The sequence below is a fragment of the Mesocricetus auratus genome, unplaced genomic scaffold (genome assembly GCF_017639785.1).
Source record: "Mesocricetus auratus isolate SY011 unplaced genomic scaffold, BCM_Maur_2.0 Super-Scaffold_100013, whole genome shotgun sequence".
Classification (NCBI taxonomy): domain Eukaryota; kingdom Metazoa; phylum Chordata; class Mammalia; order Rodentia; family Cricetidae; genus Mesocricetus; species Mesocricetus auratus.
Window position 1 is genome coordinate 62941236 of NW_024429196.1, and position 20626 is coordinate 62961861.

General features: G+C 43.0%; 1 protein-coding gene across 7 annotated transcripts in view; it reads left to right on the forward strand.

Annotated features, from left to right (window-relative positions):
* Nucleotides 1-20626, forward strand: part of Hivep1 (HIVEP zinc finger 1) — a 150951-nt gene that overhangs the window by 74165 nt on the left and 56160 nt on the right. For 6 of the 7 annotated variants that reach the window (XM_021224969.2, XM_021224970.2, XM_021224967.2 and 3 more), the window contains one exon: nt 16838-16891. The exons of the other annotated variant lie outside the window; for it this stretch is intronic. In XM_021224969.2, the coding sequence (XP_021080628.1) occupies nt 16838-16891 (54 nt within the window). The remainder of the gene's footprint in view (nt 1-16837; nt 16892-20626) is intronic. 7 annotated transcript variants of the gene reach the window in all.

Sequence of the window (20626 nt, forward strand, 5' to 3'; positions counted from 1 at the left end):
TTTATTGTAAGACTATTAAAACAATAAATAATTTATAAACATGTAAGTTCATACAATAGAAATACTATTTTAAACAGAATACACATTTGAAATAACCAAACTTTCAATTTCTGTATTAACCAAATATGACATGTACGAACTAGAATCCATTAAAATAAATGAGAAATTTAACTCTCATTTCCCAGTCAGCGTTCAGATGCCCAGCTGTGTCCTGTGCCTGGCGTTCTGTATTGGTGTTCATTCTGGCACCTTGCCCTTGTCTTACATTCCAGGTTCATTACCATGGGTGAGCTTGGCTTTACATACATAGCAAATCCCTGTGATTTTAAATGCACTTTTCAGTTAGTTATTAACCTATTGATTCCAAACGCTTGCAGTTGACCCCAGCCTCCTCTCCCCGTTATCCATAGTACATGACATCCCAATACCCTAATTGGATGCCTAAAAGGTAGTTTCGAACCTTCTGCATCCTATGTTGGTTCCTATACATACACTTACCTATAGAAAGTTTTAAATTGTAAATTAGGGGCAGTATGGAATTATAATTACTAATAAAATAGAATAATTATAACAATACACTGTAATAAATTTAGGAATTAGTTCTGGAATATTCCTTCTGATACTTGGTAACTGAAGCCAGACGAGAGAAAGAGAACCACAGTTAAGGGAGGACTGCTGTGCTCTCCAGTGTGTGAACTGTGTGAAGTTCTGAATGCAGTGCTGGGAACAGGCCACCTTTCTGCAGAGCCTGTAGATGGGCAGCCTTGGTCCTTGGCCTCTGGCCCGAATCCTGCCTGCGTGCTGTGCTTCCTGTCTGCTTAGTTCCCAAGACCCTCTCCTAGTCTTGCTTGCAGCCTTAGGCTTCCCCAGTGCTGTGTTCTCTCCTGCTGCACACCTTCCCCCACTCTCCTGCGGGAGCGTCTGCACTGCCCTGACAGCCTCTGTGTCCAACAGAAGAAAGGAAACTGAGAAATGCTTTTGGGTTTTCTAGGGTGTCCCATGGCAGATAGCTGATTGCTGTATGTAACGTGTATTAGAAAGCAGAAGCTATGGCTAGCCTCTAAACAAAACGACAAGAGCTATGCAAGGGAGGACAGATTTATTTTGACGGCTGGTTTTGGCAGCTTCAGTTCACAGTCGTTGGCTCCTTCCCTTCGGGTTCTACGCTGAGACAGAGCATCCTGGCCAGGGCCATGGATGGAGAGAATCTGCTCTGCATGATGGAGAGGAGGCAGAGTTGCCTGTGCTGACACCCTTCCTCCTCCTTCCACTTTTGTTCCATGTGTGACTCCAGCCTAGTGAATGGCGCCATCACATTCAGGGAGAGTCTTTCCTCAGTTCAGTCCCACATTCCAGTCAACTCTGGACACACACCTCATGGACCCACCCAGAGTTATGAGGCATACCCGACTGATCTCCTGGGTCTAGCTGGCAATGAAGATTATCCATCATACAGTATATTGTAAGTGCTCACACAGAAATCTATTTTATTTTGTGAATATTGTGTCTTTTGTATTAGAGCCCAGGTTCTTAAGGGAAGTCGCTGCCTAGCTCAAGCTTTGTGTACCATAGGCTCTGAGGTCCTGAGATGAGTGATGTCTTCTGTCATGTCTGTTCTCTCCTACTGGCTGGGATGGCATGCTACAAAGGGACAGATATGTATTTCACTTTCTGTTTCTTTCATATAGCTAAAAAATAGTTTGTGTTAATAAGATTTACATTCAGGGATGAATTTGACAACCAAGAAAGATGAAAACAAGCAAAATCCCTAATATTTTTTCAGCTTACCAAGCAGGGTAAGGTGGCACACACCTTTAATCCCATCACTTGGGAGGCAGATGCAGGTAGATCTCTATGAGTTCAAGACCAACTTGGTCTACATATCAAGTTCTAAGTAATCCAGGGCTACACATTAAGCTCCTGCCCCCAAAGTCCCAAATAAACAAATAAGATCTCAGAAAAGAAGGATGACAATGTAGCTTAGGTCAGTATTGGAAGATCTTAGCCTTTCTTGGGTCTTTGTAGGTTTCTGCTGCAGCCGCTGAAGTTGCACAGAGTAATACATGTTTGTGTCTTTGTATGTGGTGCATCGTGTGACTTCTTGAGACTAGCTTTACACTGATTAGGACTTTTTAGTAGGGATGTTCCTAATCCCATCTTGGTTTTTAAATGAGCACTTACTTTAATTGGAATAGTGATAGATGAGTATGGTAGTAAATGGATGTGTTCTTTTAAACCCAAAAGGAAGAGTGTATCTGTGTGATTCTGTATGGTCTTACTTTTTTAGGTATTATATATGCTATAAATATTTAAGTAAGAAAAATAAGTGGGAATGGATATGATAACTGAGACTTAAGAGTCACCAACTTGAGTTGACATGTTTTTTTTCTTGTGGCATATATTGTTTAAATTTCAAAAACAAGTTAAATTTCATAGTTTAATAATTCAGAGTCAATGACAGAAAAAAGTACAATAACAAATGACTCTTTTCTCAAGTTCCCTTCCCCAGATAAATGTAAATGCCACAGCCTGTATATCCTTCTGTGTACACACAAACACACTCAGCATACACATCAATTGTGATATTCTTACCCAAGTAGAAATGTTCTAATGTATTGACCTACTCCTTGCATTTTGTTTTTAACCTTTGTAGCTTGCAAAGTCTTCCAGTCTTCAGGTTCTTAAGTAGAGTCTATGACCCTGCTACCTACTCTATTCATCCCAAAGGAATTAAGAACATTGGCTAGTACACTTCTAGAAAAAAATTTCTACTTTTTGCTGTCTTTCTTACCTTGGTGCATGCAAATCTGCCTCCTAGTGGCAGTTCAGAGGTTATTTCCATGCTTGTTGCCCCAGAGTGTTGGGACTTTTTGGGTGGGTGGAGCTGGGGTGCTTGTTAGGTGCCTGCCATATGCTGGGCTGTGGACATTGACCCCTCAAACCATTTGTACGTCGTTTCTTGCTTAATGTTTTAAAGATAATGATTGTGTGAATAGTGCCTTGCCAGGAGTTTCTGAAATCTCAACAGGCTCCTTCTGGTTCTTTTTAAGTTTGGCATTATGGAAGTTTCTAAGTGGTCACAAAATAGACAGTGATGGTAACTGTGCCCTGGCCTGTTGTCCAGCATGGTGACTGACAGCCCTGGGGCCAGCCCACTTCCACTCACTCCCCTGGCTACTTCTGCCCTATGTTGGCTTCAAGTTAACCTCAGATGTGACATTTCCTTCTTGTTCTTCCATAAGCACTAAAACATTAAGACTCAAGGATTCCACCAGGGGAATTTCTTCATGTGCTCAGACACCCTGGCAGAGCTTTAGTTTCCTTTTGTCTCTAAATAGCTTTTAAACCCTTCTTTGGGATAATCAGATTTCATATATTTTGTCATCCTTTTGTGCCATGAGCACATCTTCCAGTTTCCTCCGATTTCTTTGCAGATTATTTGTTAGGAAATTGGGCTGTCTGTCCTGTAACTTCCACCACTGGGGCTTTGAAAAGTCAGATATGTGTCATTAAAGTTGTTCCAATCAGCACCTTACACTTTGAAGCTGTCTCTAGCTGTCTTGAGGCTGTGGTAGACTGTGTCTTCAGGTTGTGGCTCAGTATAGCTCTGTTTATGACTGCAACTTGCATGGGTCACTGGTAAATGGTCATAGATTCAAAATAGAGAGTGCCCTTTGGATAAAACTCAAGAATAAAATAACGCAGCATGTTAATCGAAGACACAGAGAGCATTGTCCTTCTCTTGTAGGGCAATACCAGGCAGTTAGCAGGTGATTCATGAAGATAAAGGGTATGGGTCTGACAGCTCTGGAGTCTGCAGATGAGGACCAGGTGTTGGCACCTGCGGAGGCCATCTAACTGCACTGTAGTCCACAGGGGCCCTTCTGCATGTCTCAGAGAAGTGGGAAAAAGCACACCTACTCCTGCAAGCCCTGTTTGGTGGCTTGCATGACATGAATAAGCTACCATTAGCCCCCACCTCCTTCTGCTCTTCATTGAAGATTATTTCAAACATGAATTTCAGAGGGGGGCAAAGATATTCAAGCCATAGCAGATACTAGCTCCTAACCATGGTAAAGGTCATATGTACATTGGCTCAGCCATTTGTGAAAGTGGTTCAGGAATGGAAGTGGTTTTTAATGAGAATGTAATCAGCTGCTCTGTGTCCTGTGGAGAGAGGCCTATTGAGAATGTCAGATGTGCACATGGAAAACTGGGACTGTAAATTCTCCATAGATGGGGTTCTTGTTCAAGGGATCCCAGGTATCAGTGAGGAGGCCAGAGCCTAGGAGGAGCCCAGCTGGCTCTTACTGGCAGCTGCTTTTCTTCAGGTCAGTTGTCTGAAGTATTGTTAACCAGACTCACATGTCCTTGGTCCCAATACAAGCACATCATGAGGTAAATCAAGTTTCACATCAGTGGTTTGCCTCTCAGATTATTTTCCCTCTTGGTTGTAGTGGCATCTGTCAGGTCAGGGGTCCAGGCTAGCCCACAGAGATACTGTAGTCTACTGTAACTGGTTACATAGAGCCCATTCTGCATGTGCTGGCAACAGGCCATGCAGGACACCACAAGAGAAGGCATGTTTATTGTCATAGCTCAGGATATTAGGTGGCACAAGAACCTATGTAGATGATCCCAAGATACCTCGTCATGTCTTCTCCTAGTGGGTCCGATGGGGGCAGAGCTTCCTGAAGGAAAGTGTGCCCTCATCACTGCTAACACAGGGAATAAATGCTAAAAATGCTCATTACTAAAACAGAAAACAAATGTCAGAGTATTATTTGAGACCCACATTTCATTCAACTAGTTCTCGAAGGAACATGGTTGCCTTCTTCCCTACACAGTCTTCCATGTATGTGGATTCTGTTTTTAAACCCCAGGGAATGACCACCACATTTCTTCTTGCGCTCTCCACCTCTCCTTCCCCACTGACAGATGTAGGCTCTCTTGAGTCTGTGGTGATGTGGAGTCCCCTTGTGATAAGAGGCTCTTTGCTGCTTGCTGATATATCCCCCATTGAGGGTTCTCATCCCAGATAAGGATCCCACGACAGAGCAAAGTACAGGCACCATCAAAGTCCCAACTTGGTGAACCAATGTGTTTTATTGGGGTTACTCACAGAAATGTGGGTGAAGGGTTATTTAGAGGAGCAGATGATGCAGACAACTGTATCACCAGAGCCCACAGCAGCACGGGTGACAGCTCACAAAGCTGGGAACCTGGAGCACACTGCAGTCTTCAGGTGTGGAGAGTGAATTTTTAGGTACTTCGGGTGGTCTAACCCTCTTCCAGGCAGCTACTCAGTTGGTGTCCTCTAGTTCCAGACGGTCTGCAGCTTGGCTTTGCTGAGAGTTTTCTTTGCAGCTCAGCTTTCTCTTTTCTGAGGGGGAGTCGAATTTTATTATTTACTCTGGCTCTGGTGGGGAGGAGCCTAGAGAACCTGGTCAGTTTCAGGGATCCCTGAGGCTATTTTGAGTAGTTTAGCTTCCTGCTTAAGGAGCTTCCTCTGGGATGGAATGTTTTAGTCTTGGAGGAAAATGTTACGCAAAAGCCAGGAACTTTGACCATAGGCAGTCTGTTAGCCAGCCGGCCAGGTACACACTACTTAGTTTACTATATTTTCACCTAAGCAAACAGACTTTATCTTAGTCTTTTACCTTTGATTCTGGGACATTTTCAGGTTTATCATAGGGGAAACATATGTATTACTTGCTGACAAGAACTGAAGCATACGGCCAGCCATTCAAAAAAAAAAAACAAAACAAAACAGAGCAACACATTGGTAGCTTTGTTTAGTGTTTCAGGTCCATACTTCTCGAATCTCTGTATCCTTAGGTGTGTGTGTGTGTGTGTGTGTGTGTGTTATACATGTACATACATGTAGGCATATATGAGTGTTCAGGGGCTCACATGCATGGTCACATACTTGTTGAAATCCATCCCTGACTAGGTTAGTAACCCATGTGCCATGGACCCAGGCATTAGTGATCAGAGTGAGGATGGTCTGGCTCCGTATTCCTTTTCCGTCCACTGTAGTTACCATGACTACCCCTTCATTTGCTGCGTCAGAGATCCTAGCAGTGAAAGCAGAAATGAGTGTTGTCATACTCTAACCCTGTCCAGTGCACAGTGGGCAAAGCACTCATGATTATTGAGAAGCTGATGGAAGTATGTATTGGAAAACATGTTCATTTCAACGTCTTTATGCAACAGTTGACTGTTTAAATGATTTCTTCATGTTTTAGACATTGTGTTTTCAGCTACAAAATGACTGTGTATAGGGTTGACACTATACTGAGAATTACGGAATCTGTTTTAGTATAACATTACTGAGATTGTATAGCTTTGTGTTTTAATTTAATTAGTAATCCTTAGCTTTTAGGAGCATGTGGCACTTTCCCTCCTCCATCTCCCTGAGCATCCCCTGGCCTCAGTGTCATCATCTTTGATAATGCAGATAGATGGCCTACACAGCGACCCCTGCACCTGCTAACATGTTGTTCACAAAAGCCAACTAAGAAGACTTTTCCTACAGTACCTGTAATTTAGAGCACATTACTTTTCAATGCTGGTTTATTTGGTACAGGGTACAGCCTTGGTGTTAAGATATTTTCTAGGATAGTAATATTAAGTGACCTGAATGTGCACTATTGGGGTTATGTTTCAGGGCTTTATGAAGAGTTGCCAACCCAGGACCTGGAATAGTGGCAGGAAGGCTCAGTCTTGGGCCGTTTTGCTCTGGCTTTGCTCTGACACATGGTCAAAAGTAGCCTCCTGGCATAGCCTCTCCTCTGGGCTCCCGTGAGCACTGAGACAGCTGGGATTGGGGGAAGCTGACCTGACTAAGTGTGTTTTAGGAAACTCATGCTTAGCCCTAAAGTCTCTTCTTAGTATCCTCTGTGGGGTAAAAGGTGCTTGAATTCCTTGCCAGTGCTATACCGCATGTCTATTGAAGACCTCTCAATAGTTGGGGGGCTTCCTCCGGATCCCAGATTAGTCACAAACCACTTACAACACCTGTTTTCCCCAGAGAGGTCATTTTTAAGAAGGGAAGAAAAGTTTTAAGTGGCTGTTTTCTGACTCAGGCAGAAAAACAGCAGCAAATGACCTTGCAGGTGTCATTCTTGGGAATGTGGAAGGGGCGGAGAGGTCTGGGTTAGAATGATCTAGGATGCAGTGGTAAAGGAGATAGAGGATGAGGGAGAAGAGGAAGGGGACAATGGAAAGAGGACAGGGGTATTTGTCCCAGAGGGACAAAGGTCTGCCTCTGATAGAGAGGACAGATGTGGTCCACAGAGAAATGGTGGTTTATAAAGGTAAAGGGGAACTCATGTTTGGATGAGGTGTTAATTTTTTTATTTTTTATTTTTTGTTTTTATGAGACAGGGTTTCTCTGTATTGTTTTGGAGGCTATCGATCCAGCCCGGCCTCGAACTCACAGAGATCCGCCTGCCTCCCGAGTGCTGGGATTAAAGGCGTGCGCCACCACCGCCCGGTTAGGTGTTTATTTTTTATTGGGCATGTTAATTAGGTGAGCCAAAGGGGCTTCTGATTGTTGAACCTTGGCAACCAGCCTCAAGAGGAGGGATTGGCCAAATACGGTAAATAGACCTTGGTGGCTACCTTTAGGAATGTCATCTACTTAGGAAGGCAGAAGGAATGGCAAGGCCTGCCAGAGCCACATGCTCCAGTGGGCTATGATCCTTCATCTGTAATCTCAGTTCTTGAGGAACTGAGGCAGAAGAGTGGAGAACTCCAGGCCAGCCTTTTCTACATAATAGTAATATAATAAACAAATAATAAAAAATGAAAATTAATTTAAAAAATCAAAGAATGCCTCCCCCACACAGTGTTAATGGGATATTTAAACACAATAGCCTCCACAGTTCCTACTCTGCTGATTAAGGCCACCGAGGGGAGAGAGTGATTGCAGTCTCCATAGGAATAATTAGATGTTTATCAAGGGACAAAAACAGTTAGGTGGCTCACCAGAGTATGTTTGCTGTCTGTGTGCATTTTTACCTGTCCCTGACTGGTTTTGATAGCAAGGTAGTCAGGCTTTGCATTTAGCTTACCTAAATTTGAAAGCATGCTGTAGCCCGCCCATATCTGCTTTTCCTCTTGGGATTATTTCAGGGTTTCCTTAGCGCCAGCACTCAGGCAGATTTGGTAAAGGATGTATAAGCAGACAGATGATGTGGTGTTTCTGACAAGAAATTTCAGGGCAGTGTGGTTCACAAAGAATATTCTTTTCTGTTCTACGACTGTTTTTCACAGGAAAGGCAGTTTTGTGCCCACTCAGCCATCTCTACTTCACACAGTCTGTCTCCATGTTCACAAAGCCTTTGAACCCTTCACTAGAAACTGATAGATCTCTGGGTCTACCCCACCTCCTTCCCTTCCTGCCCCAGAAGCCTACATCTCCTGCCCAGATGTTCCTACAACTTCCTTCCCAGATGTTGCCCATCATGTGCAAGTGTAGTCATGGGAACCTGGTAACTTCACGTCACTGAATTCTTTGTCCTTCATGTTGGATAAAGCACCCTCTTCCTTTATTCTACAATGTTCTTCAGGTATGAAGCTGTGTCAGACTTAAATGTCATCACCACAAACTGGAGTCAGCAAGTATTCATGAACTTTCTAGTTGCAGAGCCCGGGGTCTGAGACCCAGTTCCTTTACGTCCTTAGAATCTCTCAGGTCTTGGCTCTCCTCCCCAACTGGTCTTGTATTCATTGCCTCCGAGCCCTTGGGACACTTACTAGGCTCTTTCCCTCTGTAGACACTTATGGTGAGGCAGCTGAACAGGAGCTCCTTCCTGCGGTGGACTTTCCCTTCAGCACCTGGCTGCCCTCCATCCTTCAAGTGGCCTCAGAGAGGAGCTCAGGTGTTCTCTGCTTATGCACAGTTCCCGGACTCTTGGGTTTTCTCTCTTCAGCTTCACCCTCCCATTCTCATGTCCTTTCTCCTGGCCTGGATCCTCCCTGAGGACCTCCAAACTGCCTTGGCAGAGCAGAGGGAGCGAAACAACCTTCCCTTGAGCCTGTGCCTCACCCCACCCCTTACCCTCCTCCTCACTCCTGCCCTGTGGTTTGAAAGGCATTTCTGCCTGGCCACCTTTCTTAGCTCTCTTGTGCCCAGCTTCTTCCCTTGCTATAACTTTCCATTCTCTACCCTGCTATAACTTTCCATGCTCCTTGGTGTCCCACGTGTTCTGGGAAAGTACCCTTAGTGCCATCGTCAACTGTGCCATCCTTTGGGAGCATCTCTAAAAGACTGACAACACTCCCCTGTGATGTCTCTGGACAAAATCCCTTCAGATTCTCCTAACTTTTTCTGGCCAGTCCCCTTTTGCCTCCATCGTGAAGCTGAGGTCATCTTTCTCTTGCCAGTGATTCTTAGCTGAAGTATAGGTTACCCATAAAAATCATTTTCCAAAGTTTTTAAAATGTGCACACCTGGAGTGACTGAGTCAGTAGTCTTCTAGAAACCTACAAGATGGTTCTGCAGTATTGTGCCTTTGGGAGGTAACATTTAACCATTGATTTAACTACTTAAGCATTCAGTAGGTATTCACCGAGCACCTACTATATATCACAGTGGCACTACTAGTTATTCAATTATAAAATGCTTTCTTTGAACAAATGGCCCTTGTTTTTCTCCTTCCCAAGTCTTGGCTAGTTGTTGTTTTTTTTCTGAAAGGGGTCTTATTAACAAGTGGTAATTTCTAAGATCTTGTGGTTAGTTTGAGTCTTAAAGTGTTCTGTTTCTGCATGGAGGAACTCTGTATTGTTTTAACTACCATTTCTCTAAGAATTCTCTGAGATCAGTTTCTTTCCATTTACTTTCTAGATTTCTGCATCCAAACTTCCACCCCCACCCCCAGCAGAATGTTTGCATTTGCAAGCCCTGGGTACTGGCCAACCTGATGTCTCCCCTGGGGACATTGTCACTCCCACAGTTAAAAGCTTTTCATGTGTCTCAGTTTCTTGAGTGCAGCACTTGTCATCCTTGGGCATCCTTGCACTGGTACACAGGAGCAAATGAATGCATTCTGCATATGTTGAGCCATGGATAATAGTTAAGCATCCTTTATCCAAACAATGAGGGCCAGGAGTGTTTCAGATGTCTGAGGTTGGAGATATTTGAATATTTGCATGAACTTTACAAGTTGAGCAGTCTGAAACCTAAGAAAGAAATGTTCCTAAAACTTGAAACTTTTGAGCACTGACATTTCAAGTTTTGTAGCATTTTAGATTTGAAGATTAGGGCTGCCCACACTGAACTGAACTCCTGGAACCCAGTTGCAGAGAGGGAGGAGTAATGGGCAAGGGGGTCAGGACAGGGCTGGTGAAGCCCACAGAAACAGCTGACCTGAAAGAGGGGAACTCATGGACCCCAGACTGATGGCTGAGAGGCCAGCATGGGACTGATCCAGACACCTGGAATATGGACGTCAGTGACGAGGCCTCGGCAATCTATGGGGCCTCTGGCATACAAATGGACTTTGGGAGCCCATTCCATGTGGAAGGATGTGCTCTCCACCTGGACACATGGGGGAGGGCCTGGGCCCTGCCCTGGATGATATGACAGACTTTGGAGATCCCCCATGGAGTGCCTCACCCTTCCTGGGGAGTGGAGGGAAGATGGGATGGGGGGACTGGTGGGAGGCTGGGATTGACATAATGAAGCAGGCTTGTTTCTAATTTAAATAAATAAAAATAAAAGATTAGGGCTGCCCAACATGTAGTATTGCTACATTTTAGAAATTATCCTGCAACTTTTCATGTGATCTATAAATTTGTAATTTAGGATCTATGATCATTGTACTTTAGCATTGTTAGGATTCATTTCTATCAAATTTGTTTGTATTTTTATATTCCTACTCATTATAGGTAATTTAGTAATTGAAGAAAATATAAATGGTAAAATGAAAAAAATTAATAGACTCCTCTCAGATGTGTATGTCTTGGTGTTTATGTGTGGTGGGCCTGCTTATGCGCTGACACCTAAGTTCACATTTGTCTTTGTGGCACAGCATCTTCTTTAATAAGACATCTTGAGTATCTTCCATGAGTAAGTATTTTTAAGGACCATTTGTAGAAGCTAAGTGATGGCATGTGCTGTGGCAGGTTTCTTTAACTAGTCTCCTGTTATGCATGTGAGCCCTCCCCCATGTCATTGTTAACACAGAGACTGCAGTAAGCATTGTTGCAATACTTCATGTGTTACACAGTTGGGACTGGAGGGTCTAGTGACTCAGGGTCTCACTGTACTCTGCTGAGCAGGTGTAGTTTAATGAGGAAAACAGGAAGGCAAGCGTGGAGGAAGAATGAGGGAAGTTGTCCCAGGGTAAGAAGGGAGTTGGGGGTGTGTGCGGGGGGAGCCTCCAGACAGACTTCCTTTAAGGGCTTTGGGTTGAATGGACATCATGTTGAGACTCATTTCTTTGACTATGTCTGTTAATAGTATTTGGTTACTGTGATGCCAGATACTCATTTCTCCAGTATTCAGACTTTTGTTAAGAGTAAGGACAGATGTGGCTTAATCAAGAACCCTTTGGATATTATGCAAGTCATTTTCTGTCCTTCTTGTCCTGCTACTGTTACAAAATTATTTAGCAGTTGAGCATGTCAAGTGGGTCAGAACACCTGTGAATCTTCTTTATTGGAATTCTTTAGAAAATGTTATTTTCTTTAAATTTTGAAAGAATTTGATATCAAAAGTACCTAGGCCTACGGCCTTAAAAAAAAAAAAAAAGCCAGTTCTCTGTTGTAGTTTTCTCTGTGATGTCGTCTAGTCAGGCTTCCTTCTTGTGTCAGTTTGGATAACTGCATGATGTTCTGTGTTTTTTTTTTTTCCCGGTTTGTCACATTTGTTACAGAGTTAGATTTGTGGTTTTTCTCAGTTTTTATTTCACAGTTCTGTAATATGAAACATCAGTAATCTAGAATTCTATTTTCATCATTCCCACGGTGGGTTCTCTTCCCTACAGACATAAGTCAGTCCTGAGGTCATGGAGGTACGGAGCTTGTAAGTTAAGAGGGGTTGCGTGTAATGGCACGTGTACTAGGTTAGGGGTTAGCGAAGACGAAGAACGCTCCTTGTGTTGAAGAGTGCATGCAAATGGTTAAGTGTGCCTTATCATTTGATGATGCTACCCCATGGGCAGTCTGGTGTCACTGAAGTACCTGTGGCAGTCTGCAGATGATATCAGGGCATGTTTTGACAGACGTCGAAGGATGTAGGAGCTGTGCTGCATCCAGTAGTAAAAACTGCGCTCACATCGCTCTTTCTTTTGCTTCTCTTTTTCTTTTCAGTCAGATGACAGAAAGCAGGTGCCTTTTTACAGTTGATTAGGTTCTACCTTTTAATATCTTACTGGTTTGTGAGAGAGGACATTGCGGTCTAGAGACTGTAGGGTCAACCCAAGTAGCAAGAACTGAGCATTAGAATGGATATGGACAAAACTAACCCTGAATGTGTCACTCTATGATGGTTCCGTCCTGTGTCACCACAATGGTGGTGAGGTCAGGTTGGGGGCTATCTTAGAGTCGAATACCCCATCTTTCCAACCCTTTAAGATGTTATTGCTGGGACATTGCATTGGATGTATTTTTGTTTGTTTGTTTGCTTGTTTTTTCCTTTGCATTGCCACCAAAACCTGAAAGTAGCAGCTGACAGCTGAAGGGAAGAAAAGTTTGCTTTGTCTCCTGGTTGGGGAGAACCACAGGCCTTCATGGCTGGGAGTGGCAGGACGGTTGGTGGCATTGTGTGGTCAGGAAGCAGAGAGAGGGGATACTTTCTCTTTTTTGTTTTTAAATTAAGCCTGTGACTCTAGTCCATGAGGTGATGCTGCACACCTTTGCCTAGTTCTCCCCACCCATGAGGTGATGCTGCACACCTTTGCCTAGTTCTCCCCACCCATGAGGTGATGCTGCACACTTTCGGCTGGGTCTCCCCACCCCAGGAAAGCCTGTCACAGGTTTCCCTCCTTTGTGGTTCTAAGGTTCATCATTGACTTTATAAGGATGTGGTGAAGATGTGTTAGCAGATGCGCCCTTCATCATGGCACCAAGCTGTAGCTTGACATCCAGCAGTGACTGTGCTAGGGACATGACTTCGCTTTTAGTAGTGAAGGATGCAAAGGAGAGAGATGTGGAAATGTTTGTCGCTGAGTTATTACTGTGCTCTCGCTCTTGCTCTCTCTCTCTCTTCCCCTAGATAGAATTGTAAAGCTGTTTCCTGCTCTGAGTCGTAGTGAAAAGTATATATTCCATTGTATTGGCAATTCCAATATATTGGCAAATTATCTTGTATAGACTACAAACACAGAATGCTATGTGAAATTTCAGACACTGTTTTGAAAATACATCATGTTTATAAGGAGAATTATAAAGCACAGGTTAAATGTGAAGAGGATAGTGTGTGAAAATTGACAGAAGCTAAAGCTTTGCTAGCTCCCCAATTCAAGATTTTGTTCACCTATTGAACTGGGTGGCGGGTAAAAGTTTACTCTACTGAATGTAGTTGTTCTAAGTCATACACAAATTCATGTAGCATTATTATCAAGAAAAAAGGCAAACTGAAAATTGAATAATAATGACTAGTATTTTATGATAGATGCCAAGGTCATTTTTATAAGAAATTATATGAAATACACATGGGGTGACCAACCTTGGTATCCTAAATAACCACACAGAGGTGGCCAGCCTCCGTTGCCTAAATTACCATTCTTTAAGTATTTGTTAAATCTTAAGTTTTTGTTGCTTTGAGCTACAGTTTAGTCTATTTTGTTTTTCTTAAATAATGTCAAGTTATGTGTGCATAAACTCTAGAAACCACAGCCATTACTACAATGAATAATATAATATACACATTATTATTTATTACTAAGGTTTAGATGGAATTGCTGGCAGAGTAATAATAATTCTTCAGTTAAAAAACAGGTTTTTATGTTTCTTGAGGGCTGTGTATTTAAGTCACATGATTTATTTATTTATAGTTTGAATATCAACATTGTACTTAATGCTTAATTTTGTTAAAAATAGCCTTTATTCTTTTGTCACTTGTATTTATATAAATTTCACTCTTTCCTTCATTTTGTTTGTTTGTTTTTTTATTTTAAAGAAAAACCAATGCTTAATTCTGGGTCTACTTTTTCACACCATTCTAAAATTTATTTATTTTCAATTTTAGCTGGTACATAAAGCTATATAAATTATATGTTTGTGGGGCAACATGCTGTTTCTAGATATGTGACCATTGTGTAATGTTGAAAATCAGGCTAAAAATATCCATTTTCCCAAATGTTTATCATTTGTTTGTAGAAAATTCTCAAAAGTCATTTTTTTCTTGTGCTTGGGGTATGTGAAGGGTCTTGCATGCATTAAGTGGGCTCTATCCCCCAGGTCTATATGTTTTGCAGAGAGAGAGAGAGAGAGACAGACAGACAGACAGAGAGACAGACAGAGACAGAGAGACAGGCAGACAGAGACAGAGAGAGAGACAGAGAGAGACAGACAGAGAGAGAGAGAGAGAGAGAGAGAGAGAGAGAGAGAGAGAGAGAGAGAGAGAGAGAGAGAACGTATAGATGCATGTGTGTACAAGGACAGTCTTCTTTCATCATTTCTTGACAGGTGACTGGTCTGTAAATGAGAATAGTTGTCCTATTTTACAGGTTTCCAAAGCCCTCTTCAGTTACATTCTGAGTCTGATAACTAGGGGAAAACAAGCAGGACATGGCTCTGGGGGATGAATTTGTTTCTTTATTCCTCAGGATAGAAAAATAGTGTAAGGCCTGACGCACACACTAGTTCCTCCTTCCTTCTGTGGCCCCCACTGTGCCTGGATTACCAGTGAGCAGTTGTAAGAAGTTTGGTCAGTGAATTAAAGATGGTTTGAGTTCTGCCTTTCTGAACTCAACAGAGTGTAACAGACGTGAAAGGCCCTCAGACGTGAAAGGCCCTCAGACGTGAAAGGCCCTCAGACGTGAAAGGCCCTGTTGGGGTATGCTCCTGTGATTTGTGTGGAGGCCATTCCTGTGCCAGAGGCCTGTGCTCCTTGACTAGTAGTGATGGGGTCAGTGTTGGTGAAAGTTTTAGGGCTAGTGGTGTGTGGCCGAGGACAGAGGCTATCATACCCTTGGCCCAACATTGTAGAACATTTATCTAAATTATATCTAAAGTCATATGGTTGTTGGCACCATGTTCAATTGAGTATAGAGTAGTAAGTACCCTGGGCATTGTGTGCCTTCTAAATAAACACCAGGACTGACATTGTACTTGAATGAATTACCACCACCATCAGATTTGTACAGCCTCACAAAATTCAAATTAATTGTTGTCAAAGCTGAACATGGATACATTCATAAAACCTAGTTTTCCTAGAGCCACAGATTGATGAACAGCAGACCCTGGGGACACACTTCTCTTCCTTCCTTGTCCTGAAACCACATCAAGTCCATTTGTTTGGTTTTGCAGTGCTGAGGATCGAACCCAGGAGCTTTGTCCAGGCTAGGCCAGCACTTTATCGCTGAGCTACTTCTCAGTCCTACCTACCCCAGCGCTTTTCACTCTGGTCCAGTTCTGCCTGGCCCAGGTGCTCTGCTTGGGCTCTCTTCCTGCCCTTCGGAGCGCTGTGCTTACTCAGTAGCTCCATGGTCTTGTCTGTATGCCAGCCGTCTCTTTGGCATTTCCGATCTGCTATGGCGTTATCAAGGGACAGACAGTATTCTGTCCCGTCCTCTTCAGTTCATCATTGCCTTCAGATTCTCATTAGCTTTGTCTCTCATGCTTGTCTGAAGTCTTGGTATTAGTTCATTTTCTTTTACTGTAGTGAAATACTTCAGGCTGATACTCCTAAGTGAAAAGGGTTTTATTCAGGTCACCATTTTGGAGACTAAAACTCTAAATAATATAATGCTGGCTCTGCAAGAGCCAGTTTGGCCTCAGCCAAATCAGCCCAGGAGCTAGCACCTCATGGCAGATCCCACCTAGGTCGGTCTTTTCATGGGGGGTCACACATCAAAGCAGAGATCCCATGTGAGACAAGTCAGTGCTAGGGAGAAGCCAGGCTTTTCTTTACTGACTCAGCTCCCGTGAGAGCCTCCTCAGTCCCTCTGAGGGCAATTGCCTGTGTTTGAAAGATGACCCCCACCCCCCACCCCCATATTCCCACTTTTTCACTTTTCAGGACCTTTTAACACTGTCCCACTGAGGGTCCTTGGGGGACACTCAGACCATATCTAATCCACAACACCATCTGGCATAGTCAATACTGATCTTAATCTAGTAAGCATTTGTTTTTAGCAAATCCCAGGTGGGTTCATTTCATATGTATGGAAATTATTATTTTTAGATATACTTTTAGCCCACAAAAATACTTATGAGCCATAAAGTTGAGTATCTAGAATACAGTAAGAGGCTGGGTATATCTCAGTTGGTAGTTGCATAAAACCCTAGGTTTAATCTCTACCACCAAATAAAGTGAACGGGGAGGTGTGTGCCGGAAATAAGCACTTTGGAGTGGAAGCAGGAAGCAGGAGGATCATAAGTTCAAGACTGTCTTCCACTGCTTGAGACCAGCCTGGGCTACATGAGACCTTGTCGAATGAATGAATGAATGTGAAGTAATTTGTCTTGAGACATTAATTAAAAGAAGCTCGTCTAACTACAGATTGACTGAAGTTGCAGTTTTTAAGGGAAGTATCCTTAGTTTAAGAGTAAATTTTTCACAGATAAATTGATTGTCAGTCCTTATAAGTAATGTGTTTGTTTTACCATATTCTTTATTTGTTATGATTGATGTGTGCCTTTTCTGTTTTACTTCTCCCAGACAAAATTGAAGAAGCACAAAAAGAGCTTAATGGGGCAGAAGTTTCCAAAAAAGGTAAGTTAAAACCTAGCCCTGTGTAGATTTCATTATTGCAAAGATGCCCATACAGATTTCTCAGCCTCAAAGCCTTTCTTCCAGAAGCTGGTGCTGATGTTGTGGACTCCATGGGCAGTCTCAGCACCTCTCCCTGCACTGTTCTCTCCTACCGGTGTCCGGATGCTGGGAATATGAAAAGCAGATGCAGCTCCTTTGAGAGCGCTGCTGGACCCTGCCTTGTAATAGCATAGACCATGTGGACACCATGACCCATGTGCGTTTCCTGGTGTAATGACAGAAAGCAGTGACATTTCACACAGTCTGAGGCTGAAGAGCAGTTGAACATTTGTAAGAGGCATATTTGATTAGAGAAAATCATGCAGCTTTCTAACAAAATGTTAATTATTTCAAAGGATAGTGATGACTTTGTTAAGTAAGAAGTAAACCTGTAATATAGCGTATAAACTCTTATTTTTTGTGAAAGCAGTCAAATCAGGGCTGTGGCCTCATATGTGGACATGTGTATGTATAAACTCACTTATGGAATTGGAAAGTTTGGAAGGGTTTATTTTTGTATATGTGCTTATGAAGTGGGAGTAGAGAGATCACTATATTGTGTTTATGTTACTCTCAGTTATACATTGGCCATAATTTGTGTTAAAAATCAAAACAGTATGCAAATGTTGGTCTCATGTCAGAAAGTATCTTGTCTTCTAGGTGCTAGAATCTACAGGACAGGAGAGCTGCATGGGCAATAGTGGGATGTGTCCATCCAGCACTGTTAGTGAGATGGCAGCTAACCTGCAGGACAGGAGAGCTGCACGGGCGAGGATAGGATGTGTCCATCCAGCACTGTCTCCTGGAGAGATGGTGGTGTTTCTCTGATGTTGGGGAAAGTGAGACAAGGTTCTCTTAGTATTCATTTTCATGAATTAGTGTTTACATTTCCTTATTATATTTTCTAATTTGAGTAGACTAGTTGACAGAATAATTTAGCTAACTAAGACCCCAGTGGAAGGCCCCCCTCCCTCCCCCTCTTCCTCTCCTGCATGCCTTCTTCCTCTCTTTTCTTCTTGTTTTTCTTTCTTTTAAGTCAAGACTGATTACTGACTGGGTAATTTCAGAGAAAAGAGTTTTGTAATCTCTCATTCTTCATTCCTTGGAGCAGCTTTGTGCCTGTTCTTAAGCGGCCATGTAGCAGCTTTAGTGTTCTCCTTAAACCCTGCCCCCATTCCTGTTCCAGGATAACTCCGACAGGAATCTGACCCTTGGTGATTCTTGCAGAAAAGCCAGACCAGAACGGGTACAGGTTGCCACAGCCAAGGTGTCTCCTTGAAAGGTTGCTGACCAACTTTGCCCACATTGCCACAGAGGCCTCTTCAGACATTGTTAGCCAGTTCTGCTCACAGCCAGGGGCAGGCTGCGCAGCTCCATGCAGAAGAACCAGTATCACATGTGTTCTCTGCTTTTCTCCATACCAGAAAGTTCTCACAAACGTGAACTAAATGCTGAGAGGAGGGAGGGAGGAAAGACAACAAAGGCTGGAGGAAAGAGGCTGGGTAATGAGCCTCTGAGTAATTGAGCAGCTCTCCCTGGCAGGTGGCTCTGAGGCCAGACCCAGCATGAATAACAAATGAGGGCGTTCCTTCTCTTGGATGCTGTCTTCCGTTTTTTCCCATACAAGTTCTGAGCAAGTGAAAGAGAACGGCTTCCCTTCTGCAAGGAAGTAAGAATACCAGTTCCTCTCTGTCACCCCATCACCCCGAGGGGAGGCCTTTGTGTAAGAGCAGTGCTGAGGTCTCATTTCTTGGTGGCTTGTCTGTTTTTCATGAAGGAACTCCACTTCTTCCATGAAAAGAGGCCGTAAAAGCACAGACTCACTTGGTTTTAGTGATGGTGAGCCATCATGATGTGACTTTGTCTGTGAACTTTTGACATGAAAAGCCGTTTTTGTTTTGACCTTTTTGTTTGTTGCTCCACGTGGTAAATGGTCCTGAATGCTTCGTGTGCATTGAAGAGCCTGTGGTCCTCACCTGATCATGGCTTCTCCCTCCTGCACCCACCACTGTGCTGCTGGCTGGGATGAGTCACTAACTGATGCTCAGTGGGAGCCAGGGTAGCTGCAGCTCTTTCAAAACAAAACCCAACAAAAACTTGTTCATTGACCAAATTACAATTTTTTCTACTTTTTAGTGTATTAAGCAAGGGCAAGTATGTTCAACAGAGACCATGACTTTGCCAGTCATTAATCAATAGAATAAAGATGTGACTTAAATTGGGCTGGAGGGATGGGGTTCAAGGTTAAGAGCACTGGATACTCTTCCAGAGGACCCGGATTCAATTCCCAGCACCCACATGGCAGCTTGTAACTCCAATTCCAAGGGATCTGGCATCCTCATACAGACATACTTGCAGGGAAAATACCAATGCACATGAAAAGAAGTAAATCTTTAAAAAAGAGGGATATATATATATATATATATATATGTTCAATATTGACCCCGACTTTGTCAGTCATAAGCCAGTAGAATAAAGAAATGGCTTAAATTATGCTAATGTACGTATTTTACTCTTTTCTATCTGCCTATGGATAAAATCTAAGCCACTTTGATTTATTTTGATTTTGAATCAGTTAGTGGTGGGTATGTGAACGCGACATAGTCACGCCATCCCCATGATCCTTATTTCCCACCTGACAGTGAAGCAGATTCCAGAGAGATTGTATTTAATATGTGCCTACTGCAGAACAACAGAGAAATTCAGGTGGTCGATGAGAAGGGAATTATTTCCAAGTGTAACATTTAAATTAGCTATAAACTAAGTCTGCTTGCTCTTAACATGTCAGACAGGATTTAAGTAAAATGCTCTCACGGACATGGTAATGGAACATAAGAAACAGATCCATTAGGGGGAGGTGTATCCTGTTTCTTTGCTTAGTTAGATGTTTTGTGTAAGTGCTCGATTCTGTTCTGGAGCTAGTCCTCGATGTGACCAGTTGACTTCAAAGTTGTGACCCTCCTGCTGGTCTTCTAGTGGGGTTTCAGGCGTGGATCAGCACACCGTTTGGTTGTATGCTGTTTCTTGAATCACCTTTAATACTTTGTTTTAAAATAGTGTTCTGTGGTATTTGTCACGCGTATGTAAAACATGTAATCATTGATTGTAAAGCCTAAGCAAGGTGTGGTAATCCCAGGCACTGACACCCGCAGGAAGATGATCTTCCCATTTCTTCTCACTGCCTCTCTCCCTCCCTCCCTTAGTCTCTCTGTCCCTCCATCTTTTCTGTCCTGCTCTGTAGCCAAATCTAGCTTCTAATTCACTAGGCAGTCTTGCTGTCTTGGTATCTCAGGTGCCGGGATTACAGTTATGAGCTTTTGCCTTTGAGTGCACATAAATTCTTGATTCGGTTCCCCTTCCTCAGTCCCTGCCCTCCAAACCCTGGGTCTATAGGCCAGCACCCATGCCCAGCTTTGTCATTTGGGTATTTGGTTTCTAGGAAGACACATTTTCCCTACCACAAGATCTTACCTCCTTCTCCTGTATTTTTCTTCTAGATTTCTACATTTCAGATTAAAAATACTAATCAGAGTTGATTTTAAAAATACATTTAAACAACTCTGATTTGGCTCAGCCGGTAAAGGCATTTACAGCCAACCCTGATGACCTGAATTCAATCCTCACAACCCATGTGACAGAAAGAGAGAAGTGATCCCCAAAAACTGCACAGTCCACCCTCCACAGCTGCACTATGGG